The following is a 19,340-nucleotide window of genomic DNA, read 5'->3' as shown; positions in this document are numbered from 1 at the left end:
CCTAGCTCATCCAAGGACAGGACCCTATCCATAAGCAGAGGCGATGGCACCAGGGGAAGCGAAGGAAGCTTCTTACGTACAAAATACCACACCTGAAATATCTAAATACATTCCCTCTCAGGAGCTGGAACTTCTCTAAACTCTCTTCTAGCCCAGCAAAGGTACCCTCCAAAAACACATCCCTAAATCTCTTCAACCCCTCCCTCTCCCATGCCCTGAACGTTGAATCTAGACCAGACGGTACAAAACTATGGTTCCCACAAATCGGCGTCAACAGCGACATAGAGCTTAATTGAATATGCCACCTGAATTGATCCCCAATTCTCAAAGAGGCTATTACCACTGGGATCAATGTGAATCTTACTGGGGAGAACGGGAGAGGAGTGGTAAGAAGAACCCTCAGTGTTGAACCTATGCACAAAGCCTCTTCCATCCGCCCTCAGAGAGCCCGGATTCTTAAACCATCCCCGTACCTGATCAATGTTTGTTGCTCAGTAATAACACATCCGATTATGTAGTGTCAACCCCCCGACTGTCTATCCCTTTGCAAATTTCCTATAAACCCAAGGAATCTTACCCTCCCAAACAGATGTAGATATTAACTTAATGACCCTATCAAAGCAAACCTTAGAAAGAAAGACTGGGCGACACTAGAATAGAATCAAAAACCTTGGGAGAATATTCATGTTTATAGTCTGTATCCACCCGAATAAAACGAAAATGAAATGAAAATTGCTTGTTGTCACAAGTAGGCTTCAAATGAAGTTACTGTGAAAAGCCCCTTGTCGCCACATTCCGGCGCCTGTTCGGGGAGGCTGGTACGGGAATTGAACCGTGCTGCTGGCCTGCCCTGGTCTGCATTAAAAGCCATTGATTTAGCCCTGTGCTAAACCAGTCCCTTTGAATTCCCAGATACCGGAAACTAGTCCTGACCGAACGAAATGGTAGCTTCCTCAGGAAGGTTCACCAGAATAGATTCACTCTTGCCCAGGTTTAGCTTATATCCTGACAAGAAATCAAACTTTCTGAACCCCTCCATTGTTTTCCCCAGATTAGAAAGAGGGTCCGTAATATATAACAACAAATCGTCCACATATAGGGACAACCCAATCGCACTTTGCTCTATCCTCTTCCATTTAGAAGATGATCTAAACTCAATTCCTAAGGCAAACATAATGGGGATAGTGGGCACCCCTGCCTCGTACCCCAGTTCAGCTTAAAGTACTCTGAGCTCAGGGCATTGGCACAGACACTCGCTGTGGGGCAACTATACAAAAGCCTAACCCAAGATATAAATTTGGGCCCAAAACCAGATCACCCCATAATCTCATGAAGGTACCTTCACTCAATCCGATCAAAAACATTTTCCGCATCCATCGAAATAATTGAGGAGGGCGACAGCACCATATTCAAGAGTCTCCTAATGTTGGCCAACAGCTACCAAACCCTGTCTGCTCCTCCGAAATCACCCCTAGCAGGCAGGGCTCCAATCAAGTTGCCAACCCTTAACCAAGAGCTTAGCGTCAGAGAAACAGGTCGGTACGGCCCACACCCCGTGGGATCCTTGTCCTTTTTCAAGATCAAGGAGACCGATGCTTGCACCAGTGTGGCTGGCAACACCCCCCGGGACAGAGAATTGTTGAACATATCCAACAGAAGTGGAACCAGCAGAACATGAAGCTCGACAGCGAATCTATCCGGATCCAGTGCTTTACCCGCCTGTATTAAATGAATGCAGTTCAAGATCTCCTCCTGTCCAATTGGTGCCTCCAGCTCCTGTCTTCTTTCCCGTTCCACCTCCAGGAAGGTCAATCCATCCAAAAATTGTAACATTCTGACACCCTCCTGAGTCCACCATAATGTCAACTGCAGAAAAAGCCACCCCCTTGTTAATCAACATCGCGGTCCCCCATGTCTTAACATCAAAATTTGAATGAAACAGTTGTCCCACCCATCCTTTCCACACTAGTTTGATGGTGGCACAGTGGTTAGCACTTCCCCCTCACTGCTCCTGGGACCCATGTTCATTTCCGGAATCGGGTGACTGTCTATGTGGAGTTTGCACTTTCTCCCCGTGTCGGAATGTGTTTCCTTCGGGTGCTCCGGTTTCCTCCCACAGTCCAAAGGAATGCAGGTTAGTTGGATTGGCCATGCTACAGTGCCTCTCAGCGTTCAAAAGGTTAGGTGGGGTTACTGTGTTATGGGGACAGGGTGGAGGCATGTGCTTAAATAGGGTGACCTTTCCAAGGGCCAGTGCAGACTCGATGGGCTAAATGGCCCCCTTCTGCACTGTGGGGATTCTCTGATCCCTAATTCTCAAATGGATCTCCTGCAGAAAAACCACATCAGTCTTCAAACTTTTCAGATGAGCAATTATCCGTGACCTTTTAATTGATCCATTTACCCTCCTCACATTCCATGTATCCAACCGGACATGGGGCCTCTGACCACCCCCTCCCCCACATCCCAGGGTCAGCTATATTCCTCTCGTGAGTCAATCTGGCAGGGCCCCGACCTGTGCCAGCTCCAGGCTCACCAAGATGACCACCGTCACCCTCATCAAGTCAGTTCAAAAACAATAGATCCTGCACCATCACCAACCACCCCTCCCTCCCAAACTCCTCTCCATCCCACTACTCGGCCCCACCCCACCCGCACACCAGACAAGCATCCCAGTGAGAACCAAAAAAAACCCTTCCCCAATCTCCAGCAAAACAGGCATTAAAAAACCCGAAGCTTGTTACCTTAGGAAATAAAAGATCCTCCCTCCCCATACGTAACCAGCCGCAGCCATCTCCCCCACTTTTCCCCCATTAACTAGCAAACCTGTTGGCAAAGTGATCCCCACCTGGGGTAAAAATCAATGGGGTGAATTCTCCGCTGACGGGATTCTCCGTTCCACTGGTAGCGCACCCCTGTCGTGAGTTTCCCGGCGGTGTGGGGTGGCCACAATAGGAAAGACAATTGTCCGGCAATGGCAACAAAGAAGCCCGATGCCGCCAATGGCGCACTGCCGAGGAACAAGCGGCTGGGGAGGTGAAGAATTCACCCCCAAGTCCTTGACACAATGGATCAATAAACAGCCCCTCAACCCATACCCAACTTTAATACCAAGCATTATAGCAAGGAAACCGAGAACCATACCCAAATTCCCTCCCTCAAACAGTTCAAGCAATGCACTAAATAACCCCCATATTCACCCTGATAAAACCAGCAAACCCCCATAAACATAACAACGTGTCCGCCCCCATTTTATGAACACCTTGCACAAAAATATAAATACAAAGAATGACCAAACATAAAAGATCATAGTACTCAAATCCTTCGGGACTTGTGGGAGGAAACTGGAGCACCCAGAGGAAACCCACGCAGACATAGGGAGAACGTGCAGACTCTGCACAGCCAGTGACTCAAGCCGGGTATCGAACCTGGGACCCTGGCGCTGTGAAGCAACAGTATTAACCACTGTGCTACCATGCCGTGTGTTCCTAACTCTTGACTGTGTTCTTTTTATTTTGGAACATAGGAATTAGGAGCAGAAGTACGAAATTCAGCCCTTTGAGCCTGCTCCACCATTCAATCAGATCATTGATTGGTCATTGATTTCATCCTACTCTGAAATTCATCTCCTTACCTGTTCCCCTCATCCCTTTAAGCCATTTTTAAAATCAAAAATATATCTATCTCCTTCTTTAAACTATTTAATGACTCAGATTCCACTGCACTATGGGTATTACACAAATTTACCACGCCCTGTGTGAAGTAGTTCCACCTCATCTCAGTTCTAAATCTACTGGCACGCAATCTATATCTGTGACCTCTCATTCTAGATTGCCCTACAATGGGAAACATCTGGTCTATGTTTACTTTATCAATCCCTTTTAGTATCTTATATGCCTCAATCAGATTCCCTCTCATCCTTCTAAACTCCAGCAAGTATAGACCCAAGATTTTAATCTCTCCTCATTCATCAATGTTTTCATCCCTGGAATCAATCTGGTGGATCTCCTCTGAACTGCCCCCAATGCCACCACATTCTTCCTCAAATAAGGAGACCAAAACTGGACATAATTCTCCAGATGTGGTTTTGCAAACACTCTATACAATTACAACACTTCTCTACTTTTATACTCCAGTCCTTTTGCAATAATCACTCATACTCCATTTGCCTTTTTAAATACATGCTGTACCTGCATACCGATCTTTCTGTGATTCATGAACAAAGACATCCAGATCCCTCTGCCCAGAAGCATTTTATATCTGCTTTCCATTTAGATAATCATTTGCCTTTCTATTTTTTCAGCTAAAATGGATAACCTCACACTTATCTACATTAAACTCTATCTGCCAAATATTGGCCCAATCTCCTAACCTATCTATATCCGTTTGTAAAATCTTTATCTCCTCTTCACTGCCTGCTTTCCCACCTATTGAAATGAAATGAAAACCGCTTATTGTCACAAGTAGGCTTCAAATGAAGTTACTGTGAAAAGCCCCTAGTCGCTATTTTAGTATGATCCGCAAATTTTGCTATGTTGCACTCTGTCCCTGCTTGCAGATCATTTATATAGGTTAACCTGAGGCATCCATCTTATATTGCCATAAAGTTTTGAATAAAATTATTTTTTAAAAATTGTTACGTTTCAAAATTCAGAACTTATGAATCATTGTTTCCAAATCCACCCCAGGTTAAAAATCGAGCTGATTCACCAGGAATGAAAATGACCTGCATCATCCATTGGACATAGTTCTAGGTGTCTAAAGTACATGTACTCTGTGGTTGGTTGTCTTTTAACTGTAATAAACATTACAAAAAAACAAAAAAACTATTTTTAAAGGGACATTGTTAGTACCTTTAAACTATTTACAGCACCATCGCAAGAAACCTTTCCCTTTTTTCTAACCTGGCCTCAATTTAAGGTTTGCTTGAAAGTAACAGAACCATTACAATGTGGGAGTTAAGCATTGCATTATGCCAGGAATAGCAAAGAAAAGCATGAGCGCTTAAGGAAGAGATCCCAGAATTTCATTGCTGATATCAACAGTCATAACTGTTATCTGAAATTTTGTTATTGTTACGTGCAACTTCATCTTCAGTGGCAATATTAGTTGTACTGCCATGAAAGTGGTGCCAGGGATTACGCACTTATTTATATGTTCGCCGTGGAAATTGCTCACACAAAATTGTTTGCTCATTAGGGTCCAGGTATGTAAAATGAAGGTAACAAAAAAATGTATACTCCTGATCAATATTGGCCTCCTGGGTGGGTGAAATATCTGCTGAAGGGGGTTGTCAGGTTTTAAGGAATCATTGGATCCTCCATTTATTGAGATGCCAGTTAGAAGTCAACCAAGTAGAACAAATGTCCACAGGTACGACTTAGCTAATAAATTGCTCCACAACTATAAAACATTAAAATGTGTCTCAACCTTTTTGTCAAATATTTAAGAGTTGTTATAGATACTTTCACTTTAAAATAACCACAAAGTGTTAAATCAGAGATAGAATGATGGTCACAGTAAAGCAGAAAAGAAAGACATTAATGCATACAACCTTTTTTTTCTATATAAAAGGATTAGAGTTGCCATTCATGATGATGCCCCACCCCCTCATCCCTGTCAGCCTACCTCCTGCATCGGTTACCATGACAATGAGCCAGATGAGTCACCTCAGCACCATAGCTAACATGGCAGTGGCAGCCCAAATGCACAGTCCCCTTTCCCGAGCAGGAGCTTCTGTTATTAAGGTAAGCCTGAAAACATTGTAATCTCTGTGTGGAAATAATTGGTAATCAGGATTTTGTTTTCATTCATAATCAATCACAAAACTGATGAACAATTTTATTTTTCTAAAGGCTATTGCACATCCAAATGTGGCCTGACTTATTACTTGAGAATGATGGGTGTGCAAAACCTTAAGGCTCAAGGTTAAGTTGCCAAATAATAGAATACATCACAAATCAATTGTACTGTACGCTGACCTGAAATGTGCGGTCTGTAAACTTGAATTTAAATCCAGGGTACAGAGAACTGACCACACACATAAGCCTGATATATAACAAAAAACTGTTGGGCTTTTCCGAAAGGAGCAATCAAGAACAACAGTCATTTTTCAGTTCCCTTATCTATACTGAACCAGTACTGTATATTACATGGTGCAGTTAGATTTGAGTTATTATGTTCTTGTTTTATCCTCATTAATGGTCGGGTGCATGGGGACAGCGGGAGTGGGGTAGGAAGGATAGATAGTGTTAGCGTCAAATGGCTGATAGCTAAAAGATTCTTTATTTCTTAATTTCAACTGCTGCTTTCACTTCACCACAACCCACTTTGGAATTTTTGCTTCCCTACCTCTTGTTCTCTTCATCATTTAATATACCTTCCCTCATTTGAGATGGATAATAACACATCTGAACATGTTATTCTGTAACTGACCCACAAGGAGGTGTGCAAGAGCGCATCCTTGCTCTGCAATTTCCTCCCCTTCGGGTCTAGAAATGGGTGAACTACTATTTTGAGGCAAAGTGGGAAAATATCATTGCGCTGGGACATAAGAGGTCATTCCTTAAAAGAAGGAAAATCTAGGGGGACTTCCAGTACGTATGCCCAGCCTCCTGGATAATTTTAAAAAGAGGAACATTTTTCTTGGAATCTTCAGTTTAATGATTAAATATCCTGTCCTTTCAAGTACTCCCATCGCAGTTCTGATATAACAATGTAGGATGTCTGCTCATGAGTTGGCGTGGCTCCTTGAAGTAAAGCATACGTTCGCACTGGTCCAGGAGGTTGATATCAGTAAAGGTATGACATTACCTAACTGAGATTATTGGGATTTCCCAGCTTGGAGAAGTCAATTTCAAGCCCCCAAGACTATGACAAGTGTCGATATACAAGTTTGTGGATAAAGTTGTTTAAAGGTGTAAGACCATAAGATATAGGAGCAGAAGTAGGCCATGCGGCCCATCGAGTCTGCTCCCCATTCAATGAGATCATGACTGATATGATCCACTTTCCTGCCTTATTGCCATAACCATTGATTCCCTTACTGATTAAAAAATCTGTCCATCTCTGCCTTGAACATATTTAATGACCCACCCTCTACAGCTCACTGTGCTAAAGAATTCTACTGGTTCACTACCCTCTGAGAGAAGAAATTCCTCCTCATCTCTGTTTTAAATGGGAGACCCCTTAGTCTGAGATCATGCCCTCTGGTCCTAGACTCTTCCACAAGGGGATCAACCTCTCAGCATATACACTGTCAAGCCCCTGAGAATCCGATATGTCTTAATAAGGTTGCTTTTCATTCTTCTAAACTCCAATGAGTACAAGCCCAACCTACTCAGCCTCTCATAAAAAAATCCTGGTATCAAGCTAGTGAACCTTCCCTGGGTTTCCTCCAATGTCAGTATATCTTTCCTTAGATAAGGGGACCAAACTGTTCAAACTATTCCAGGTGTGTGTGTGGTTAATCCGTGGTCAACACATCTACAAAATAGTGCCAGGTTCGGGCAGTCAAAAATGGCCAGTTTCCATAGAAGTGAAGTTTGGTTACATTGAAGTTATTGCTCAAAGATGCATTCATTTTTATTTGTAAATAACTCATTATATATTGACGATTTCCCCTCAGCCTTTTCTTCATTGTTTTCTTAATTAAGTTGCTGAATATTGAGTGGGCAGTTTGTTTTTAAGAAAGAGTTACTGGACTGGAATTTGCTGAAAAAATAATGATGAATGCAATTGGTAATGAAGTGTGGCTTGCCATAAGTTGCTGGACAATTTGCATTGTTCTGCCATTAACATTGCAAAAATGGCATTTTTCCCTTGAAATCCTTGCACATTTCATGAAGTTGCTACATTTCCACATTAATTACCCATTCAACTTCCCACAGAAAGTGAAGGCTAGTAATTAGAAGCATAAGTACCCTTTTGATGTTGGGTTAATAGTTAATGATTTCCTATCAACCTCTCTGGCCCAGAGAGTGAACAACTAAAAAGTGTGAAGCCTCATTCTTTCATGCAGCAAATTGCTGTTGGAGATTTTAAAAATATCAAAATGTTATTTCCTTTTCTTTTTGTATCCTTTATCTCTGTTTTCCCTTTCCTCCCCTCACTGTACCTGATGTACCATTGAATTCACCCACTCTGATCTTTCTTCCTAGTTTTTCCTTGGTCTGTTTCTCATTCTCATCAATCACCAAGCTCCCAGACACCCTGTTGCCCTTACCATACCATCACCAACTCGCACTTACAGACCAAAACATTTCTGAGCAGAGGATGCAGGAAAATTCTATTGCCAAATTTACTGAGTGAAGTCAATAATTATTTTTTGCTATTGATTAGAATTTTTAAAAAAACTTTCTCCATGGCGATTCATCTTTCTAAATGAACTGCTGGGCTAATTATCCATCGAGAATAAAAGCCATAACCTAATTGAACGTTAGTTATTGAACTCTAGAACATTAAAGGTTCGGAACCATTGCAGTTCATTATGGTGTGCATCCGGCTGAGTAGGGTTGCAGTTGCAATTGTTAGCTCTTATAGCTTGGTGGCACGGTGGTGCAGTGGTTAGCACTGCTGCCTCATGGCACTGAAAACCCAGGTTCGATCCCGGCCTCGGGTCACTGTCCATGTGGAGTTCGTACATTCACCCCATGTCAGCATGGGTCTCCCCCCATAACCCAAAGATGTGCAGGGTAGGCGAATTGGCCATGCTAAATTGCCCCTTAATTGGGAAAAAAAGAATTGGGTTCTTAAATTTCGAAATCAAAAATCTTATGGCTTATAGTTCTCACGACTAAAGGTTCATTTTCCGCACAGAGGATGATGCTGTTGTGTCATCAATCTATTGCATATGTTGTGGTAGAATTGTTTCAAGAATCTGCAGTGATCTGGGGCGGGATTCTTCGACCCCCACCCCCCCCCCCCCCCCCCGCCGGGTCGGAGAATCGCCGGGGGCTGGCGTGAATCCCGCCCCCGCTGGTTGCTGAATTATCCGGCACTGGATATATGGCGGGGGCAGAAATCATGCCGCGCCAGTCGGCGAGCCCCCTCCCGGCGATTCTCCGGTCCGCGATGGGCCGAAGTCCCGCTGCTGGAATGCCTGTCCCGCCAGCGAGGATCGAACCACCTCCCTTCCCAGCGGGACTAGGCGGTGCGGGCAGGCTCCGGGGTCCTGGAGGGGGGCGCTGGGTGATCTGGCCCCGGGGGTGCCCCCACGGTGGCCTGGCCCGCGATCGGGGCCCACCAATCCGCGGGCGGGCCTGTGCCGTGGGGGCACTCTTCTCCCTCCGCCTCGGCCACAGTCTTCACCATGGCTGACGCGGAAGAGACCCCCCCCCGCGCATGCGCAGGGATGATATCAGCAGCCGCTGATGCTCCCGCGCATGCGCGGACTTCGCGCGAAGTCCTTTCGGCCCCGGCTGGCGTGGCACCAAAGACCTTTCCTGCAGGCTGGCGGCGCGCCAACCACTCCAGCGCGGGGCTAGCCCCTCAAGGTGAGGGCTTGGCCCCTAAAGGCGCAGAGAAATCCGCACCTTTGGGGCGGCCTGACGCCAGAGTCGTTCACGCCACTCCATCCCGCCGGGAACCCCCGCCCCACGGGTAGGGGAGAATCCCGGCCCATTCCTTTCAAAGAATTGTTAGGAAGCAGTTACTACCTGAGCCCGCTCTGTTCTCTCTCCCCCTTGGTCTTTTTGGCCAATGTTCTTTGTGGTTGTGGGAGGAAGGGGCGGGGGGGGGGGGGGGCACATGACCAGGGAAGGGGGACAGCTGACAAGTGATTTTTTAAAAAGTCCATCTTCACACACTTTTTTACCCTTTGGGGGACAGTGGGGAAATGGTGGAAGCATTCCTGATTTCATTATCAGCCCATTGAACAGAATTATGAACGTTCCTTGTGGGGTCAACAAGTCCTGGTGTTGGACTTGAACCCGGAGCTTCTGGTCCAGAGGTAGGGACACCACCACTGTGCCACCAGACCTCCTTGACAGGTGACTGGCTCCCGGCATTCTGAAGTTGCCAGAAGGGGGCACAAGAGAACATCCAGTTTTTCATCTTTGTCTTCATGAGGCCACAAATTCCAATGTGCAAATTTTACCACTGCACCATTGCAGTTATGTTAAAGAAATGTCAATAGAGAGGCTGTGAACAGGGAGAGTACAGCAATTCAGGGAAAAAATCCACAACTTTAGTTTTTAAGTGGGATGAGCACCTGTTTTTTGTCTCTATGTACATTGCAACAGAACAGAAAGATGGCTTCTTCTTGTAAAGCAATGGGTTCAGGCATACATTGAAATAACAGAGTAATTGATAGTATTCATTGGATAACATTACTGAGTAATTACCAGACTATAGCATTTGACAGCTTTCAATTTTTAATACTGGGAAATTGTTTATTTTCTTTCAATCTGCTGAGAATATGACATGGAGACCAAATAACAGCAGTCAGAAAGAACATTTTGCAGTACAAAAAGTATTTCCTGCAGAGGCAGGAAGTAATGTTGCAAGCCTTTCTGGAGAATAGCACCATTGCTAGAAGCACAAAGATAATGCCACTACCTTAACCTTTATAAACCTGTCACAATTGGTACTGGCTGCTATGATAGTTGGACACAAAACTAAAACCACCACTATCTGCAATGGGAAGTGACCTTTTTATCCACAATCATCATCAGGGGTGAGCTGCCCTTTACACATGACAGTACTAATGCTGGCATAACAACCTTTACATCGTTAAGAGTCCTACTGGGAGAAATGAATACCATTTTCTTTAGTCAGGCAATCATATCCTTCTGATGAGATATTAAATTAAAGTCCAGTCTTCCTATTCAGTTGTTGGACAATAAAGCTCTATTCCATTTAGCGCAGACAGTTTGCAATGTTCTGACCAAACATTCCCCTCTCAATATCATAAAATTAAACACTTCAGCCTATTATCTATTTCATTGTTTTTTTTGTTGCAGGGAAATGCTGGCATAGAATGGATGCTAAAGTCCAAAAGTAATTCACTGTATGAAGTGCTTTCTGACATTGCTGATACAATATTTGTCATTCTATAGTGGATTGCAATGTTTAACCAGTATAAACCAATACAATATTCATGCATCTTTTCTGGCAGTTCTTACTGGAGAAAATGAATTGGGATAAACACATTTGACATTTTTTTTCCTCAGTACGGCAAGATAGTTTCACACGTGTATGATTACTTTCATCATTAAACTCTCATTGCTTGGTTTAATGTCATACCATTAGTCACTTGATTTATTTAGCAAATGATATAGTTTCTTATCAGATTTAAAACAGGCTTGCACAGGATAGTAGTTACCTAATGAGGCACTGCTTGTAGGGCTTGAGTAACAGAATGCATGTCGTCTCATTAGCTCACTGACTGATAATAGGTTTATTTAGTTACATGCTTAAGCACAATTCCTAAACTATTCATGCCTTAAAATAAATAACAAGGCATTAAAATAGTTACCTAGCCTCATATTTAAATGTTCACCAAGGGCCTGATGTTTTATTCTGTGATGCAGAGTCCCACTTCTCTATTTCAGGATTCGATTTATAAAATTTTGTTTCCTCCAATTTTTCCAACATCCAACAGTCTGAAGGTACCTAGCTGGAATGTTGCCTTATCCAAGTGGAGTTATTTAGGAATGAACCTCAGCTGTGAATATCAGTGCTTATTTGACGGTGACTGTTCACAGCAGAGTTCAATTCCGCCCTCACCTGATGTTCAAACACAGATATCTGTATTGTGACCAGGAGCAGAATCCCTGGGCAGTATTTCCCTTTTCTAAACAAGGACTGCTGAGGTCAATTGCAGTAGCCCCACAATTGGGCAGCTCAGCATTGGGCCCGAGTGTAACTGCGTCTGAGACACAATTACTCACTGGTTTAAAGGGCTGAACCATTGGAGTAGCGATTTGTATTGTCTTGGCTCAGTTGCCAGCACACTCACCACTTCAGCCCTATTCCAGAATTTGAGGGTAACATTTAGACAAAGTCCGGGAAAGGGGGAGGGGGAGGGGTGTGGAACAACACAGCACTGCTCGAGGTTCCATCTGCCCACTCTGTTGGCTCTTGGATTTTAAGTTTCATAACCACCATGGCTTCCCAGTGTCCTGGCCCGTACCCGGGGAGAGAGGGGGGAGGAGGGGCTATGCAGTGCTATGTAGGCTATGATTACATATTTAGTGTGTTACCCCTTTAAGGATAGATACATTAACAATTTCCATATTTAAATTGCTGGAATGTGGGACTCTATCAGGGATTAGCACCTGCTCACTGGCCAGTTAGTTTATTAAAATAACACCATTTACTACCTTAATTTATTTTATACCCATTTAGGATATTTGTGCCAAATAGCCAGTCAGCTCAGTCTGCTAAACACAGGCCTATTTCCTGTGAGGGTCAAAAGGGTCATAATGGAAACACATGACCTCTCCCTTTGTTGGCTGTGCATTGCCTGCAGAAACTTCTTCACTGAACACTATTTGTGATAAATGGAGCATACAATGAACAAATATTGGTTATGTTTGTTATTACATGGCTAGGATTTGATTTCACCCTGATATGACCCCAAATTAAATTTCTGCATCCCCGAGTTAGCTGCTGTGAGCTGAAGTTAACCCTTTGATCGCTGAAAACTCTGGGTAATTCCGTTTTCTCTGGCTGAAATATTTTTAAAATGCCTTCAGCTTACGTTGAGATAAAGCCTGGATGCCAAGCGTAGCTCTGAAAAAAACAATACACACAGAATGCAATGGAGGATACATTTTAAATATGCTTACTGGGCTCTGTTGCCTTCTCTTCATCTTCTTTTACCTTTATCCAAGGATGAAGTACAAGTCTCAGAACAGGGAAAACTCATCCAGCACCCTCTGCGCTCTCAGACAGAGTACAACTAAAATCTTGTTATTGTGTAGAGAGCTCTACCTCAACTTGGGTGTCCCATTTCTTACTTTCTGCCCTAATATTCCTTGCCTCTCTTACGGTTAACATTTCTTTGAATTTTTCCTCTCCCGTTTCTCCTAAGCTCCAACCATGTTGCAGGAATTTGCTTTCCTCGTTCTCTTCCTCCCTATCGATCTGGATTGATGGCTGTTTTTTACCCTCTCTCCCAGGGCAACAAACAGTTGGATTTCATACCGCTTGTGGGTTTCTGCTCCTCCTGTGACCTTTATGTTTTTAAGAGTGCATGATTGAGGTGAGGTCACCTGAACACTACTTCCAAATTTACTTCATCTGCCCTTGCACTATTTTCAGCCTCAATGGAATCGTATAGTAGGGGCCTTCATTTTGGTTCCTCATTTAAAAAAATGACACTTGTTTTATTTCTGACTAATATAACCATTCTGTATTTAATTTCAAGTTTAAACTGCCCTTTTTGTAGGCTTCCTCAATCGCATCATGCATTTTGGAGGTAGCGCACACTTGGAAGTCATTGGCTTCCTCCTGATGTGGCTCAGGAGGTTCCAGCCACTCAAAGCCCAGGATGTGGTTATGGGTTTGAAATAGTCCAGTTCTGACTAACTTCATCTGCAGCTGGATGATGCCTGACTGGGAGCTGACTGCAGCAACTTTAGGAATCAAAGCTTGCTCACGAGATTATGTTTTGAAAACACCATTCTCAAAAGACACCATTTTCTTTGTAGAATTATTTTAGCTGTAATACAAAATTGTAAATGCCTTCCCTTTATCTCGACAAGATCTTCATTTTCCTCTGTGCAAATAATATGAAGATCCATTTTCAGTGAAACATTCATCTAACAGTTTCATATGTGGTGTTTGAAACCCATGCTACACAATTGCTTTCCGTGGTACCTCTGTCACATAGTTCAATTTTCCTCCTAACTCCCCACTCTACTTTTCGCCTTCAGCCATTTTGAATGAAAAGTTGCATTCATAGGACTTAAATGGTACGCGGTGAATTGAGTAGGTGTTCCTATTGTGTGGGGTGGGTTTTCTTCTTGAAATGGAGCACTTTACTGCTATCCAAGTGTCCATCCTGCAAGTTCCCTAAAACTGCAGAATTTTTCTCACTGAAGGCACCAGAGTTTGAATGACACCTCGGACTGGCATTCACATTTTGGTCCTTTTGGGAGTCCAACGTGAGCTTGCAAATCACTGTCTTAACAATACCCCTTGATCAATTTTAATTTCACTCACAGAAACATTACATTAGCCTAACGCACATGCAGAATATGTAGGTTTTTGGATTTAATCATGTTGGTATCCAGTCTACACAGACCAAAAAGTATTGAAAATGGAAATAATTCACTATATAAGACAATCACATTGTAAGTATAGTGTGAGCAAGTATGTTTTATGTCTAAATTATAAAATGGGATCAGTCAATTTTTACTCTGATAAGTAAATTATTTTTCAATACAGGTCTTTCATAAGGTCATAGGTAAATTGATGCCTTTGGGATTGAGTTAATGGTAAATAATTTATTGATTAAATTTAAATGTAAGTAAGCAGAAAATACCCAAATGATCATTTAATAAAGAACAGAATATTTTGCAGGTATTGATTTGACCTGTATTTGAATAGAAATATGTTGAAAGTGTTAAATGTTGAACCACAGTATTTTTCACAGTAATATCAGTAATAACAATATATTTAAGTACTGTATGTACAAGCTTGAATGAATAATGAAATTAACCTTGTATTTCGGAATGTAGGGAATGCCACTACAAGCCAGTAAAGATTACACTCATCTACTTGGACAACCTCTTGAATTTTTGTTCTGCCACCAGGAGCGGGTTCATAATAGCCCATCCCCAGCACCATCCCTTGAAGACAGTCACCGGCCTGGAAGTCACCCCTCTTCACACCAGAGCAGCAGTGTGTCTAGCTCACCATCCCAGCATGACATTGCCTCTGACAGAATATGTAAGCAAGTTCTTGTTATTGAACTTTCTGAACTTTACACACAGCCCAAAACTTCCAGCTCTTTTTTGTGCCGCTTAAGTATTTCGGATATTTGCAGTCTGCTTAGTCCATTATTAATGGTTGGATGCATTATTGCACAGTCTTAAATATTACCAAACTAATGAACATAGAGGAAATAGCAACAACAATGCACTGGTCACTTTGAGTGGGGGCTTACATGATGGCATGAGCCAGGATCAAAAAAATATTGTTATTTTCCAGTGATCACTTGAGCCTGAAGATATGACCAATTGTCTTGAAAACAGACATCCAGATCTATCTCACGTCACACAGTGTGTTTATTTCATTGCCAGAACACAGTGGACCGAATCAATGATGATAGTGAATTAATAAAACTGATGTATTTGCTGCAAAGTTTATGAATAACATTTTATTACACGGTAAATTACGAGGAAATGACAAGTCAACATTATAAAATCCGGAAATAAATATATTGATGTTTTTCTGAATATATTAAATCTGCAAATACACACACATGTACACAGGCACACAAACGCACAAGCATATCTCCCACGACATTGCTACAGCGAGTCAGCCTACACATTTTTAATTGTGGTCACAAATCTCTTGTGAAAGAATTTGGAAATTCATTTGCAAAGCGTATTTGAGAGAGACTGTAAAGTCACTGATTTTACCAATAATTTATTCAACCAAAGCAGGTAAGTTCCAAAGATACATTGAAAAAAATCTGCATGTAATAAGGTGGAGTCAAGTTGTTATTGTATCTAAATTTACAATATTTTTTTTCCGCTAGTATATTTGCAATATTCCTTCTTTGCTAAGCGTCACCAAGTGTGTTTACTGGATTTTGCTTTGTGGTAAAATTTGAGATTTTCCTCCAGTTTGAATATATAATCCTTTTAAAGACTGCTACCTGTTTAAATTAACAATGATTGTTCTGAGTTCAGAATGAGTAGAAACAAATGCAATTTCTGAAGCAATTTAGAATACTTAGAAAACATTTCATACTAAAATTTGACTTTTTTGATGCCTCATTTATTTATACATGATTTCAATAACCCATTGAATATATGTGTTAGATATGCACAGAGTTCCTGTCTGGATAACATTTTTGGCCAGGAATTTTTGCTCCAGTTAGCATCAGGTAGGGTCAATGACAGGAGCGGAAACTATCGTAAGAACTACAAAGTCACGTAAAAGCTTGCTGCCACAGTGGTGGGCCGCGTTTCTCAATGCCAGCACAGGATTATAATGCAGTTGCATCTCTTTGTTGGCCCATATGCTGGAATCATACCTCTCGTCAAAAAATCCATCCACGGGGATCACGTGATGTAAACATGGGAGCAGCTGTGTTTTCGCGAGGCCCAACTCTGCTCATCTTTCAATCTTTATTTTTACCCTTGTGCAGTTTTTTTTTTTGCCCTTTCTTGGACTGCATGGTAAATGTCATGTATCAATAGTTGGTTTCAGCTTCATTGAGTCAAGATGAAATGCTTTAATACTCGTAGATTCGTGGCAGCTGCATTTGAGAACTGACTGCCAAGTGTATTCCGTTATTTCCCCTTTTATTTTTGTCATTGCATTTTTGATCCATGGATGACTTATGGACAAGTGTCTTTATGGCAGCCTGTATCTTTAATTCAAGCAGAAGAAAGCAGTAGCCTGTAGCTTTAATTCAAACAGAAGAAAGCAGTGATGTTTTCGACTGGTGGTTGCAAACTAGTATCAGTGATGACTCGGTTTGATTTATTTGGCTGATGGCCAATGAAATGGCCCAAAAGGCTGTGCTGTTGCTAGTAACAGGTGGTGATTGAATCTGATCCCATTGGAATGTTTTCAGAGTCATGAGGTTGCAGTTTGGTTTCACTTTTGATTCTGCAACCTGGATGGAGGGATTTAACTAGCTTGCCCTAAAAAAGATCGAACTAATTCTCTCCATAAGACCATTGTGAGGATTGACACTCTCTTCAGCAGGCCTGGGTCTTGAGACTGCAAAGGCCTGAAGTCAAACCACAAGCTGAAAGCAAGCTTTGATGTGAAATAACGTCTCATTGGAAAGATATAGGCCTGAAGGCGGAACTTGAGCTGAAGGCTCAGCTTGGTAAGAAACAAAGTTTCTCCAGAAAGCCTGCTGCCTGTCAGTAATGTATTTTCTAACGTGCTGAATGAATGACTCTCTGTAAGGAAGACCATTACCAGCTGTAAATCAGAGACTCTGATCCCCCAGCATGCGGTGAGGAAAGCATGCTTAAGAACCACCATTTGAAGCAAAGACTCTTATCTTTTGACCTTCATCCTTATTATTTTTACCCCTCTTTGTCTGTAGAGGGTGGAACAGTTAAAGGGCGTAGTGGGTAATGGCTTATTGTTATCCAGTTGTATTTATTGAATATTTCATATACCATCGCTCCCATGGGAGCTTAGGTTGTTGATCACCTAGGCCGGGTTGAGTTGACAGGCGGGAAATAATGAAACTCCTGTTCCGATTATTGATATCCTTGGAAGAACCTAAAGAATGCTCACTGTTTTAGAACCTATTTATCCTTAAAGTTTACTTTCGTCGTGCAGAGCCGGAGCTGGGTGAGAGGTAGAGGGGATGGGTGGTGAGGTTAGTTTGTCCTCACTAAGTTCGAGGAAGGTCCTCCGTAGTTTGATCTAATCCTTTCCTATTTTGGCTGTTCTTACTCTTCTTTGGGCCCAGGCAGATAATGTTTTATCCTGTTGAGGAAAGAGGTTTGTAGAGCTTCCCTTTGGGCGGGGGCAGGGGGGGGGGGGTAGATTCTGTCATTTATTCTGAGTTGGGTCTCCCTCCATGACTGTTGTTCTACTGTCAGAACCTTTGTGAATGAGGTCAGCTTTAGTATCCTCTGTTTTTGGTCGTAGGTGCTATGTCTGGGGTGGGGGGTGGGTTCCTCTTCGTTTAGGTGTCATGCCTCACATGGGACTGGACAGGTGTAAAGATAGGGGGAGAGCCATGATAGCCCAAGGGGCAAGTTCTTTCATGACTTTATTCTTGTGGCAGTACTGGGCTAGGCCAGGCCCAATGTCACAGTCATTATCCTGTTGGTCCTCATGCGTTGACACCTCCTTTGCAGGTGCTGTGGGGATCCCAATGTGGGTGGTCCATATACAGAGAGATGTTGAATTGGAGTAAGGCCCAGTCTTTATCCTTGGTAAATTCCTCCTAAGAGTTGGACTTTCCCACGGGACGATTGGTTGGCCGGTGTCTGCTTTGTTGTAATATGGTGGATCCGAGGGGTTAGGTCTGCCAGTTTTTGCTCTTCTTCCTAATTTTTCTTTGGACATAACGAGGTGTTAGGGGCATTACTTATATTCCTCTTACTCTTGATGTTTCTGTGGGGTAATGCTGGTAGTTTTGGAAGGTGGACCTTGGTGGCACGGACAAGCGAATATTGATTTTTGTTGGCTTTTGGGTAGCTGAATCATTTTTATTTTGATGGCCTCGGTGGTTGGGGTGGGTCCTGCATTCCTGGGGGAGCGGGCCGACCCTTACTCCCAGAACCGTACCATCCTGGTGTGGGTTTCTCCTCTGTTTCTTCAACTGTAGCCAGGTTATTTTACTCTACAGTTGCCATTCACCCCTTTTGGGGGCAGTGTTGGTGATTCGATTCTCTGTTTTTTCCTGGGCCTGGGGCTAGGAGATAGGGTTGTGGGGCTCGCTTTTTTCACTGCTGGCCCTTGTTCTCGTTCTCTTTTTACTTATTCTGTGGTAGACGCTGTGTTATTAATGTGAATCTTAATGTGCCCAGTCCCCTCCTTGAATTTGTCTTTGTCTCTTGCCATCTCGATGTTGAGGGTGGCTGATCTTTCTGGTTTAGGTGTGGAGCAGAGTTTAAATAGCATTGTAAGAGTTAGCCGAATTCCCCTTAGCACTGGGGTTCTCTGGTATTGTTTTCTTGTTCGGTCATTTTGTTTTTAAGCAATGGGTGTGATGTAGGCCCCAATTGTTGCCTGTATCCTATTTATGACAGGCCATTTATCCTTGGGAAGAACCTGTTGGGGACTTTGTCCCTGGTTCATCCTGTCTTGTTGTTCCTGACACTGTATTGACTGGTGTTTTTAATTGTACCCGTTGTATCTTGACACCTGTAGCTGACTTTTCGCTTTTGCTTGTTTTATGCGGCTTGTGTAAAAAAAATTGAAGAACTCCAATAATCAGACATTTAAATAAAAATCGATCCATGGCAGCGAGATGTTAGAGCGGCGCAAATAACGTCTAACTTCAGAAGGTGGGCTCTTGTGAGCACCCCTCCAAGGAGAGTTCGGTGGTGAGCACGGCACTCGAGGGGTGGCTCCACATATTAAGGGGGCTGACTTGGGAGTGCAAGCTCTGACTGGGGGTGATCAGCCTTTGACTTGAGGTTACCAGCTTTAACTCGAGCGAGGCCATGGTAACTCTG

General features: G+C 42.9%; 1 protein-coding gene across 5 annotated transcripts in view; it reads left to right on the top strand.

Annotated features, from left to right (window-relative positions):
- dacha (dachshund a) overlaps window positions 1-19,340 on the top strand; it is a 589,340-nt gene that overhangs the window by 430,637 nt on the left and 139,363 nt on the right. For 3 of the 5 annotated variants that reach the window (XM_072505220.1, XM_072505219.1, XM_072505217.1), the window contains 2 exons: window positions 5,575-5,747; window positions 14,688-14,898. The exons of 1 other annotated variant lie outside the window; for it this stretch is intronic. In XM_072505220.1, the coding sequence (XP_072361321.1) occupies window positions 5,575-5,747; window positions 14,688-14,898 (384 nt within the window). The remainder of the gene's footprint in view (window positions 1-5,574; window positions 5,748-14,687; window positions 14,899-19,340) is intronic. One more of the 5 variants, XM_072505218.1, reaches the window with a different exon arrangement.

This window comes from Scyliorhinus torazame, chromosome 5 (genome assembly GCF_047496885.1).
Source record: "Scyliorhinus torazame isolate Kashiwa2021f chromosome 5, sScyTor2.1, whole genome shotgun sequence".
NCBI lineage: Eukaryota > Metazoa > Chordata > Chondrichthyes > Carcharhiniformes > Scyliorhinidae > Scyliorhinus > Scyliorhinus torazame.
The sequence above is the reverse complement of the archived record's forward strand: the minus strand, read 5'-3'. Positions and strand labels throughout refer to the sequence as shown.